This window comes from Amblyomma americanum, chromosome 11 (genome assembly GCF_052857255.1).
Source record: "Amblyomma americanum isolate KBUSLIRL-KWMA chromosome 11, ASM5285725v1, whole genome shotgun sequence".
Taxonomy (NCBI): domain Eukaryota; kingdom Metazoa; phylum Arthropoda; class Arachnida; order Ixodida; family Ixodidae; genus Amblyomma; species Amblyomma americanum.
Window position 1 is genome coordinate 125,879,404 of NC_135507.1, and position 13,456 is coordinate 125,892,859.

The following is a 13,456-nucleotide window of genomic DNA, read 5'->3' on the forward strand; positions in this document are numbered from 1 at the left end:
ACGTGTGGCCTTGTACTCCTTTCCAAGCACCGCTTAAGTGACTGTGCACACATGTGCAAGTAATCTGGAAACACCAGCAGCCAGGAAGTGGAGGCTAAAGATTTATGTGGTTAAACACAACTTGCAGAAGTATTTTCCCAGCCATTACTCTTAACTAAAAGCAGTTGTCTGTCTCACTTGTGTACATTAAAGCACACATACTCACATAATGCCCTAGCACAGGGGTTGTCTACTTTTCTAGCCTCGGGAAACCATAACGGTTCAAGGGCTGCTGTGGAACTCCATACCTTGGTTTCTGTCCTTTCCTGCCTAACTTGTGTAAAAAATAGCATGGACATGTGCAGCCCCTAAAATAATGTAATTAACTGGATGTATACTGAAACAGTCTGCTGCGAGCAATTACAGTGCAGTTGGTCCCAACCTAAAGTGGGTAAAGTAAAGGTGAGTGCGGAGGCATATAGGGTTTTGGGGGAACGCAAAAGGCACCCCAAGGAGTCCAAGGATTCGGAACCCACTTTGAGAACCCCCTGTCCTAGCATCATGCCCTTGCCTGGCGTAATCCATAGTTTTGTATTTAAAAGCCTGTGGGCTAGGCACACATCTGCCATTGTGAATGTTTTGTGGATTCTTTTGTGTGGTTCCATAGCCTTTAGCTCTGCTGCATGTTTCTGTTCACCCTGAAGGGTTCATTGCCACACTGAACGAATCTCCATCGCAGGCATTCTGAAATAAGGGAGCAATCACAGATTCTGCTGCACATGTTAAGTGCAATGTGGTATTGAAACATTGTGCATCGAAACAAATCATCATGCATCCTGGAGTTTGTTAACAGGTAATCTCCACTGTACCTGCTTTTCTTGCTTTCTTGCCACAGAAGGTGTTTTGCATACTTCACTTTAGTGAGTGAGAGTAGCAGTTTGGGGCAGTTGATTCATTTATATCATGAAAAAGGTAGCACAAACAGGGGCAAGATTACGTAACTGTCAATAGGGAAATTGTCAAAAACTTGTCACAAAGGTGTCAATAAGCCTCGCTCCTATTGGTCGGTCGTGGCCGGCGGCCATATTGCTTTTTCGCGTCATGGGTGGCTGCAGATGATGTCACGGACGTGGCAGAAGTGATGACGTTGCACACCTAATTATGCAGCCGCTATTTGACAGTTTTTTGTCACAGTTTTGAGGCTGTCAATTTGACCGTTGCCTTTGTGACAGAAAATGGCAGCGGTGTAGGCGGCGATACGAGTGAGGCGGCTGTGCCGGCACGAGCAACGGCGAAGGAGAGCGCACGAAGACGCGTTTGACTTGCCGGATGAGCCGTTTCGACGCCGATTTCGACTAGAGAAGCAGACTGTGGAGTGGTTGTGCGATGAACTCGCCGATGAACTGGGAGGTTTGCGTGCGGGTGCACTGTCGATGCGGCAGTAGGTGCTATGTGGACTGCGGTTCTTTGCCACGGGCGGCTTTCAGGCTGCCGTTGGTAATGAGGCGTACGTCTGCATCGCACAACTGGCGGTGAGCAAATGCGTACAGCGGATGTTCGAGGCAATTTGTAAAGTTAGTGCGCAGAAGGGGTGGGTTCCGTCGTCACCTCTGCGACACACAGCTACATATAAATAAGACACGCTTATGCTGGCAAAGCACTTTATTTTTCAGCAAATGGCACTTCATGATCGTCTTCTGTTTCCCAAGGAGAAAGTAACAAACAACCACACATCACATACTGCAACACATTACCTTTTGGAATTTTTGTCATCGATCGAAAGAGGCGAAAAACAACTTCAACAAGTTGTCTTCGCCGATTTCGTACCAAGCGCTTCTTGCAAATTCGCTCGGTAGGCACGTAGCCTTCACTGCATTCGTTCAAATTTTTCTGCACCCTTAGGTCAACCGCACAGTAGCTCAATTCCAGACGCTGCGCAAAAAAACAGTAACACGGCATGAAACAGCTGCTTTCTTGCAAAGCGGCTTGACATTTTACCGCCGTCAGTGCATCCCCGCGGCAGCAAAAGATACCCACCAGCCAATTTAATAGCGCAACTTCGAACGCTTTTTGTTTTGATTAATATTTTCAAACTTCAAACACGATATTTTGGCAAAATAAAATATTAGTTAATTTCATTGTTGCTCATTTCTTTTTACAAAAAATTAAACACACGGTCCCTCGAATGCTCTCGGGGCGCCACCCTGCTGTAATTGGCTGATTCCTCGTTGCATCACGTGATGACGTCTCATCGTGTCGTCATTTTGACGTCACGGTCAATAACTTATGACAGAATTTGTCACAGTTGCGTAATCTGGCCCCAGATGAGGATTAAAGGAAAAGACAATGCAAGCACTGGCTACTGCCAACTGAATCTGTTTACTTGCGACTGAAATGTGGAAAAGTCGGTATGTATTGCGGTCTCAAATAAACTGATTCAGTTAGCAGTAGTCAGCGCTTGTGTTGTTTTCCCCAATACTATTCTTGTCTGTTGCGCTGCCTTTTTTCATGCTTCAGTGCATGCATGTTAAATTCTGGTTGCAGCTATAGATTCACAACTGTTCTTGACACACTATTTTCAACTGCTCACAGCTACCTTCTGAAGTTGCTCGTTGTTGCCAATAAAAACTGACCAAATGGAACTTCTATAAACATAATTGGAATTTGATTAGAACCCCACAGAAGTAATTAACAAATTCAAATTGCTATTTGAAAGTTCCATTTGCTTTTTACACAGATTCCCTATCTTGCTAATGCAGGGCATGAAAGACATTCCAGAAAATCTGGCCATGTCCCAGTGTTTCTGCTGTATATAAGGAATTGAGCCATAAACTACGGTGCACCTGTTGCCACCAGTCAGTGACACGTGTGCATGACGCTGTGCAGGAGAATGCGGCGATGAAGACGCAGCAGGACTTCCAGCGGGAGGCAGAACTGATGAGCGACCTGCAGCACCGCAACATAGTGTGCCTGCTGGGCGTGTGCACCAAGGAGGAACCACTGTGCATGCTCTTCGAGTACATGCCCCATGGGGATCTGCACGAGTTCCTTGTTGCGCACTCGCCCCGCTGCGAGGGTGCCACCCAGGTGCTGGACCTTGCAGACTTCCTCCACATCTCTAGACAGGTGCGTGCGCACATTCCACCTTGTACACATGCTTGTGTGCTTAACGCTGCTTCACACAATTCTGATTGCTGCTATTCCTAAATATTCCAAACACATACAGGGTACGCAAGCTTGCCAAGCTTTGTCATTTGGTTCTGTAGACAGCCACTATCTGTGTCCAGCAATCTACAAGAACATGTACATTTTCATATTGTTTCCTTCGTCTTGCATAACTGCACTGACTGCCAATACAGTCACTGGAAGTTTTGCCAGAGTACCACGTTGCTCCTCGCCATGCCTCTGGATCTGAAAGGTTTATGGCTGCCGCTGCCTAGCATTTTCAGAACAACAATCACCTTTGTGATGTCCTCCGAATCTGCCTTTGCAATGTCGTTATTTTTGGGGATAATTTAAAACCCCGCGTAGTTGGCACGACTCAAATCGACCGAAATGACAGTTTTTGAACCTCATTTAAGCTGCACCTTGTGGACTTAAGCCCTAGACAACAGCCCAGAGCCGTTGGAAGGTTAGTGTCTTAGTTCTCTTAGCCTTTCTTAGGCAACAGAGGCATGCAGTGAACTTTTTGTTTGCATATTTAAATGACATTGGACACATCTTGACAAGATCTAATTTCACCTTGCTTGTTACCCTCAGGCATTCTTCACGCAGTGAACGTTGTCAGCCGATTTGTCACACTGTGCACTTCATTTCATGCATTACATCATTACTTGCCGATGCACCATAATACGCATTTAATGGCCACATTATATTTTCTGGCCTTTTTATTTCTTTTATTTTTCCCTTTTCCACACCGCTCTCCTTCAGCCTTTATCTCTCAAATTTCCTTCCCCATGCAGAGTAGCATGCCAGTGACTTTTAAATGCCGACTAAATTCGCTGTTTCTTCATTCAAGGGTTTCTCTCTCTCTGTTGGGATGGCACCGCTCTGTGCAATTTACCTGTGAAGGCTCGTCTCATCTTTCCTGGCAACACTGGGCAGTAATAACCTTCCATGCCTGGTGGCACATGGAAAACAAATGCAGTACTACGGGATTTTTTCCAGTGACTAACTGCCTATGGTTTCCTGTGCCATCTATAGCTAGTAAACTGTCCTGTCAGATAGTGAAAGAAGTCCTTGTACTACATAGTTCTAATCTCACAAACCCCATAAAGTGCTGCAGCCATGTCTGGTGCAACATCTAAAAATAATAAGTTTTGTCAACGGGTTTGTCTGACTGCAAGGTCTAGCACAAATCCGACATGCAGTCCGCAAGAGGACAGTATCTTCACAATATCTGCTTGCTCTGTAGGTGGCGGCTGGCATGGAGTACCTCTCAGCGCACCACTACGTGCACCGCGACCTGGCAGCGCGGAACTGTCTCGTCGGCGAGGCACTCACGGTAAAGATCTCTGACTTCGGCTTGTCGCGCGACGTTTACTCGTCAGACTACTACCGCGTCCAGTCCAAGTCGTTGCTGCCAGTGCGCTGGATGCCGCCCGAGTCGATTCTCTATGGCCGCTTCACAACCGACAGCGACGTCTGGTCCTTCGGCGTCGTGCTCTGGGAGGTGTTCAGCTATGGCCTACAGCCATACTATGGATATGCCAACCAGGAAGTCATCGACTTGGTGCGTGCGCGCCAGTTGCTGCCCTGTCCCGAGGACTGCCCGCCGCACCTGTATGCGCTCATGGTTGAGTGCTGGCACGAGGTGCCCAACCGAAGGCCGCAGTTCCGCGAGCTGCACGCACGCCTCTGCTCGTGGCAGGCATTGCACGCACGCAGTGCAAGCCTTAGCACACACGGGAGCAACCACACGGGATCCACATCGGTCAGCCACAAGGGCGGCAGTCCGCTCCTGGGTGGACCGCCCGCTCCAGCACCTGGGTCGGACAGACCTGCGACGCCGCTGGGCATGCGCGGACCCCCATGCCCACTCCAGAACCCACCACCGCCGCCGCCGCTGTCGCACTTTGGGCCGCCGTACAACCCGCTCGACACGAGGGTGTCCAAGGTCTGACAAATCCCGCGCGGCTGCTACTTCGTGTGAGTTAAGCAGACTCCCTCGGAAGAAGGCGCTGCGCGCACACCTCCTGCCCCTCCGCTCCTAAGAGACGCCTCGATGAAGTTGCCACGGCTGCGGCATCCGCCGGGAATCACTCGAGCTGTTGCCTTAATGAACAGAAACCACGATGCGACAGCCCATGTCGTGAGAGGTGCTGATGTGTGGCAGCTCATTCAAGTGCTGGTTTCTTGAAGTAAATTCTCGGACAAGACTTCCCCAGGTGGCTCGGACAACACAGTGAATAACGGCTGTTGTGCCAACAGCTACTTGTGCTGCAGTATGTTGCAAGCCTTTGTACTGCACTGGACATTCTTCAACCAACGATCAATCTAGATGAACAAGTTGTGCGCGCAGTGAAAATGGCGCCCAGAGCTTCAAGGTTACAGCATGTTACTACTCCATTTAAACACCTCAAAAACTGCATTGCCCGTAAGGAAGTGAAGTAGAAACTGTGCCCCACAATGCAGCTGTGTAGCCAAAGTCAGCTTAACACTGCCGCAGAGAGGCTGCGTGGGAGTGTGCGTGCACTCCGCGAATGGGAGAAAAGAAACTTCTACAAAATGTAGAGAATTATGATGAAAATTGGTTTTACCACACTATGAATTTCACAGCAGTGTAAATTTTCGAAATGTGTCAGAAGAATACTCATCTAAACAAAGCACACTTGTGCTCATCTGTTTAGGCATGGGTGAGCATTGCTGTTTTTAGATGAGAAAGTGTACTGTGCATTGCAGTTTGACAGTACAGATATATATCTGCAATAAGAGTCATGCGTTCCTAAACTTTTGTTGAAAAGTCAACATTTTCTCACATTGTCCTCCCCAATATTTCTTTTTCACTCTTAATGTTCTTGGAGCATTCTATGCATCCAGTACAGTTTGCCCTCAAGATGGCACCAGTGTCCCTAAAGCAATCAGCGTCAGTATTACGCAAGTGACAGGATACTATGCTCAGTAATCAACTTAGCCAATGACAGCAATGTGACGGCAAACTGCTGCACCAAACACTGTTATGTGCGAACATACTACTTCACTATGTCATGAATTTCTGTTCCAAAACTTCCGTACATTCTAACCTTCAGTATCCAATGCAGCGAGGTGAGTGCGACACACGGCACTCTACTTTTCATTGAGATGTGTGACTCTAGCATTGTCTCAAGCTGTATTGTGCTGTTAATACTTTGCATATGTACACTGTGATATGCAGTGACCTACAAAGTTTACGTCAAGAATTTCAAGCTGGCGAAATGTGCGACTACAGGTTTATGCCTCATCTGCAATGGTCACAACATAAATAGCTGCCTGCATGTGGCTTGTACGACCACCTTCTTTGCACACAACATGCAAGTTGAGGAAGCAGCATTAGCATTTCAGTTCATGTCACTAGTATTGGCATTATCCCAGTGTATGCAGCTAAGTTTTACGTATTTGCACCGTGGTGGTCACATACTGGTGAACACTGCAATTTTCTGTGATTGTGCAATGCAATATCACAAGTTGTGACAGTACATGAACAGCCACTGATTATTTTAACACGCACTGCTGGTTGCTGAAAATGAGAAATGCTGAAATACACCTGAAGGTGCCCAACACCTTACTTAAATTAGTAGGGCTGGATAACGGACAATACCAGCCCAAAATCAAGCAATATTTCATAGGTCGCAGGAGAATTTAGCATGGTGCTGATGTGTGGAAACGTGCGAACAAAGTTCCCGTTAAGCCCTGCACTATTTTAACAATGCATGTTTTCATCACCGTGAAGTAGCATACATTTGGATCATAGTTTTAAGCTTTCATAAAGTCATTCTGTTTATACATCAATGATAATAAGCAGAAAGTGCATATACTAATTGACATCAGTCTCTGTCAAGACAAAGTCATGTCATTATGCCCCAAATGGCACTGATGCTGATATGACCAGTGGCAGTAACTACCGTCTGGTTTCTAGAACACTGTGCACAAAAATGATGTGTTTCTCCACAATAGTCATACCGGTGAGGGGTTACTGCTGTAACCAAGTATCCCACCGAAGAAAAAAGGTTGAACATAACAAATACTTCCTGTCAGTTTTTTCATTTCCCTTTGAGAAATAAGCAAAACCAGAATGCCATTTCTTTACTCATAAACTTTGCAAAGCACAGTTATTCATGCAAGCGGCTTGAATAACTGAATTCAATTAGCAATTTGCTATAGGTTCAAATGCATTCTGTGAGATGTAAATAAGTGTCGAAAGAATTTCATGTGCACTGTGACCATGGAAAATTTTAATTCCGCATATCAGCACTACAGTTAAATAATGAAAGCAGCACTGTGGGAGTTCCCCACCTCGCAAGTCCAAAAATCGAAGCCACTTGTATACTATCATTTCACCTACACTTATTTTAAACTGCTTGCATAGATTGGGGCTTGATCATGCCAATGAATTTCCCCACAAAATGTGGCGCACCATTTACACGAATTTATACAACCGGTTTTTTACTGCTGTAGTTTGGCTTTTATTATTACTGCCTTTTTTTACACATTTACAAAGCTCTTTACAGCAATTTATAAGAAGGCTTTTTGCTACTTTGAACATTTATTTTTCTCAATATACATTAAAAAAAATGGTGCATGCTTACGTTTAATCCCCTTAGGTGTTGTGCCGTGTCACTGTGAGCTGCAAGGAGTTTTGTGCGACGTGATTCGAGGAGCAATAAGAACACACTCAAATCACACCGGGACGAGACCCGCTGCTGCTGCTCGTCAAAGCAGCCCCAAGCACACTGCAACCCTGCCATGTTTTTTTTTATTCCAGTTTTGTTTCTATTCACTGTGCCATTGTTGAAGTCTTGCTTTACCCGGCAGAAAAGAGACACACCTTGTGCAACTAGTCCCTTTGTAGCAAACCTAATGTGTAAAGAAGAAAAGAGTTTAGGCACTTGCCTTTAAAGGGACACTGAAATGGCTCTGGAAGGTCATCAGGAACTCATGGCCTGACATCTGCACTGCACATTGTTTTAAGCAGACAGTATCAAGTGCTGCAAGATCGAACAGAATGCTGATATACCACCATTCCCCCATCTGATTACCCTGACTATTCTGTTGCACAGCCAAACATGGTAGGGGATGGAAATGCATAGAATCATACTCGCCCACTGAAGACGCAAACATTTCAAAAAATGCCTTTTAGACCAAACAGTGGTGACAGTCGGGACATGTGCTTCATAAAAGGAGACCAGTTGATTTAACTAGTGGTTCTAATGCTAGTAGCTTTAATGAACATTCTACAAGGTGCGCTAACTTGATTCTGGTATTCCAAAGCCATTTCACGGTCCTTTTACCGCTACTTTGTGTGAAAATGTTTCAAGAGCTGACGGTAACTATACTTATGTGTATGTGGTGTGCAAGAAGCGTTCAAGTTACACTTAGGAGAGACATGACCAGTTCTTGTAAAGTCATGCCATCATGGGATTTCAGATGCTGGTATAGCTGGTGTTAGCTCTTGATGTGAGAGCAAAAAATATGAACAACGAACTGAGAGTGCACTTGAGTATGTAGTCTTATGAAACAGAAAACTTCAGTGATATGAAACTGCTGAACGCACATTGGCAAAAAAAAGCAACGTGAACAACGGTATTAGCACTGAATAGTTGGAATGACCTGAGCTCAGAAACAGTTTACCTCCAAGGACTTCTACAAAAACACCCGACTGGAAGCTAACAAACCTACTTGGCCAGCTGAAGCCTGCTGCCAGTACTGTAAATACTATGCTTCTGAAGACCACATGTATTTATGGCGCATGCGCATGTACGATGCTATCAGCAATGCTTTTGATATTGTTGCCTGGAAGTTTAAAGCTTTATTTGTTGGAACTTGTTTTCACTCACAATCAAAACATGCAAACAGAACATCCTGGTCATTACAATACACACAAAAGAAATAGAAAACATATCACAAGAAAGCTATAGGTGGCAATTCATCTCTTGCCTTCGCACACTTGTCTTTACCACACTATAGCCCCGTAAAACATTATCTGTGCAAGCTTATTGGCTTGTTTAGGGTAAAGAAAGACCTCCTAGCTCACAGCAAACAATTTAATAACAAGTGAATGATTATCATGTAGGTTCACTCCAGGAATTGGTGCAAACAGACTTCACTTTAACCTGCTGCCTTTAAACCTGTTTAACTTGCTTAACTTCTTGCACAAGCCAAAGCATTCAAGCAAAACATTGAATAGTCAATCACATTTTTTCCATTAACATCATATGCAACAGTGAGCTCGTGCAACTATTGGCAGAGTAATAAGCAAAAAGTAAATTAAAGATCAAAAACAGTTACTGTAAGCAAAGAACCTGTATTTCACACAAGTCTGTGGCTGTAAACTAAAGACAAAAACCATTACACACCCAAATCACCGATTATGACACTGTAATAACATGTGCAAAAAAATGTGCGCATATGTGTGTGTGTGTGTGTGCTTGTGTGTGTGCATGCTGTGAATGCACCTACTACTTTTACGTCAGTAGCCACAGGCTGGCGTTTAACTCAACCCCAAAACCTGCCTTCTTATTCCCCACTCCCTGCGCAGTTTTCTCAACGGTGGTCTCCGGTGCTTGCGCAGCACATGTCGAAATGTTTGTTTACACTTGTACAAAAACAAAAAGGTGAAGAAAAAAATTTTGCCTGTCAGTGTCTGTGACTGGATGTGTTACTCTTTTATACGTAAAGATTAATAAAGTTAAGTTATGGTGAGCTCTTCATTTCTCTCCTTCTACGTCTTCTACATGGGGGTTCTGAAAGTGGGGTGAAAATCACTTGCTTTCTGTCCACTAAATGTGCTTGGGGCCCCTTTTTTTTATGCTCGCGTCTTCCCGTACCAGGTTTTTGCACCCAGAGCAAGTTTGAGTTGAACCTAACTTCTGCCCGGCAAGTGATTCTCCTGAAAATGTAGCCGAGTGAGTGAGTGCAGACTGCTCTTGAGGTAAAGTGCAGGAACTAAGTCATACATCACTCAGTGCTTAAAGGTTCCTCGACTTAACGGCCAATAAAATTAAATTTACTGCGAAAGCAATACCGGTGTCATTCCGCCAAGATGCCAGTGCCATCATGAGAGGAGTGCAGCAGAGCCCAATAGAGAAGCGAGAGAGAGAAGTGGGAGATTAGTGCTACAGGGCCCCATGTGCAGTGAAGAAGTACTAAGCAGGAAGCAAAGGGGAAGCCGGCATGCAGTTGATTCATGCGAGCAGAATGCCATCACAATTAAGAGCGAGAACTGCAGTGCATGCAAAGAAAGTGAGAAAAGGAAAGAGATGAGAGCACACTGCATCTCATGTTGCAGTGCATTTCTCTGTACCAAAAGAGGAGATTTCTGCTGCACAGCAGATAGTATACAAGCAGGACCGTCCAGACTTGGGACAACAAAACCAACAACAGTAAGCCTGTGCGTGTCAAAGAAGCACACCAGAGTGCATAAACACATTAGTGCAAGCAACAATGCTCAAAACAAATCCAAAAAAGCGCCAAATAAATCCACCACGGCCTTGTGCAAACACAATACGCCAGCCATACCACACAAAAGGGACAAGCATTCATGCAGAGTTCATGCACACAACTGCAGCTCCCTCAATCACAAACTGTACTATCTAAAATGTGAATCATCACCTCAAAAGCGAAATCAGTAAAAGTTAGAGGCAAACACCCGACCCATGATGTCACATTTCACCAATAGTTGGCCATAAAATTTAATTAAATGGCTGATAAAGTGGCAAAACCCTTTCATCCTCACCACTGAGGAGGGAGGCTTCCTTCACAGAGATTTCATGCAGCACTTCCTAGAATACTGCCTTCAAAACTATGGTGCCAATCTTTGACCACATTTTTAAATGTTTTCTTTGCCCCACTGCCACTGGTCAGCCTTTCCTTTGGTACCAAAACTAGTGAAAGGAATTTCTTGGCAAAAAAGAATAAATTGAAGAAAGAATTGGTAGATAAGACCCCTCTGATGTCCTATCATTGGGACCACTGTAGCAGAAGTACGGCTTTAATAAGCCCCCATACTGTTATCCTCTCCAAGATAACAACTACAGTGTTGAATCCTTCTACGGAGTAAAAATAAGGCGAAAAAAATGGTAACAATCGAAAAACATTTTCAGGGTTTAACCTTCTGTTGCTTGCTACCAAAAACAAAATTTGTTATGTGAAATAAGAAACAAGAACATACAATTAACCCTCTCCACTGGCAAAACTATGGTGCCAGCCCTGATAACCCATGTGTTGCTTCAGGATGTTAAGCCCCGTAATTAACAAAATTTTAATCTGAAAAAAAAATCGTAATATGGTTATTAGGAAAGGTACTTCTGTGACTAAAGCTTTTACCCCCCCCCCCCAAATTCCGCAGAATAATAATAATTGATAATAATTGGTTTTTGGGGAAAAGAAATGGCGTAGTATCTGTCTCATACCTGAACTGTGCCATAAGGTAAGGGATAACGGAGGGAGTGAAAGAAAGAGGTGCCTAGTGGAAAGCTCCAGAATAATTTCGACCACCTTGGCATCTTTAACGTGAACTGATATCACGCCCGTGTGCGTTTTGCCTCCATAAAAACGCAGCCGCCGCGGTAGGGCGGCTACGTTTTTATGGAGGCAAAACGCTAAGATGCCCAAGTGCTGTGCGATGTCAGTGCACGTTAAAGATCCCCAGACGGTCGAAATTATTCCGGAGCCCTCCACTCTATAAACTTGAGTTATGTGGGCTTCGGGTTGCTGAACTAGTCACACAGCAAAGTAACAACACATTTCTGAAGTTGTATGTTTCGCTATTCGCTGATGACTGTTGTGCTCTGGCAGATTACTAATGAATGGTACATTGAAGGGGCAGGGAAACACTGCTTGAACAAATGCCGGTTACTCTTCAGATGGCTTCTTTGTCACGCAGATGCTGACTCAGAAAGAATTACATGAATCGATGCATAGGAATGGGAGTTATTCAATGAAGAAATTTCGAAATACAGGCAAACAAAATGCTGCCCTCAACTCGATTTTCGCCGGGCTTCCCATTCCCATTTCACTCTCCCAATGACGACACGGGGAGGGACCAATCAAAACAGCCTATCTGAGCACGTCACAAAAGTTTGCACACCCTGGTTGCCTAATAGCTGTAACTCGTTCATGCCAAGGCTGGCAGTGCCGTTTGCGTGGTTACAACTACTATGTGAACGACCAGCAGACCCAGCGATGCTTCATCATCACATCGACGGCACAGAAGGGAGTACTGATCAGTGACATTCCCAGACTTACGGATCCGAACTCGAGCGCAAGATACTGCGACGGAGTGATGCCCTGCGCAAGATGATAGATACATTTAGGATAGCGCGCACAGTTACTGCTTACCGCATACCAAGGCCGATACTAGGAACGCGCTGATTGGTCACGGCAAGCAAGGCGCGTGCTGTTGACGGGAACGTGGTGCCATCGATACTAGGAACGCGCTGATTGGTCACGGCAAGCAAGGCGCGTGCTGTTGACGGGAACGTGGTGCCATCTGACGCCGCCGCCCGGTAATCCTCCACAAGCCGACAATGTGCACTGCTAAATGTGAAACGAATAGCTTTTTTCTTTGCATCCTTCCTTGGAACCAAAACGAACGCTCGTAGAGTGCAATGGCTCAATCGGATCAATTCCGCAAAGCCGTTCTCAGATACATAGAGAGTAGGCATAAGTGCTGTGTGCTAGGTTGTAGGATGTACAGAGAGGCATACCCAGAGCCTCTGGTGGTGTACTTTTGTTTCACTCGTTTTTTGCAGTGCTTTTACCTAAGGCAAACAAGTTGGTTTTGCTGATGTAATATAAAATGCAAAAACTTGACAAAATGTATCTCTATTTCTTAACACAATTTGCAGTATATTTACTGTTTGTCCAATCATCAAGCTCGAGCCCAGTGATGTCATATCCACTGCCAAAAACGGCCACTGTATGGTGACACTGTCAGTGCCACGAATTTGTTTTTGCGAGCTAGTTAAAATATTAAAAACCGCCGCATACGAGGTTCGACTGCTGCTAATAGCATCACTATAACTCATTCTATGCAGCCAACAGGCAAAACAATGCACTGATTATGTGTTTCGGGGCGCCTTTAAACACATTACAGACTGATTGCAATGCTATTCTTGGTGCAACCACTGGCTTACGACGCTTGACAACAATGGTTGCAAAGTTCTGCGTGTATATCATACTGAGTCATGTACAGCAATCTACAAACTTAACATTATCCTCGAGTCGGCAACATCTCGCCGCTACACTGGAGTACATATCGTGTCAGACCTAACACAGTCCA

At 45.0% G+C, this 13,456-nt stretch overlaps 1 protein-coding gene across 2 annotated transcripts in view; it reads left to right on the forward strand.

The window, feature by feature from the left end:
• LOC144110660 (tyrosine-protein kinase transmembrane receptor Ror-like) overlaps positions 1-9,884 on the forward strand; it is a 268,501-nt gene extending 258,617 nt beyond the window's left edge. For both annotated transcript variants that reach the window (XM_077643717.1, XM_077643718.1), the window contains 2 exons: positions 2,866-3,105; positions 4,394-9,884. In XM_077643717.1, coding sequence (XP_077499843.1) covers positions 2,866-3,105; positions 4,394-5,101 — 948 coding nt within the window. In that variant the 3' untranslated portion in view covers positions 5,102-9,884. The remainder of the gene's footprint in view (positions 1-2,865; positions 3,106-4,393) is intronic.
• The last annotated feature ends 3,572 nt before the right edge of the window (positions 9,885-13,456 follow it).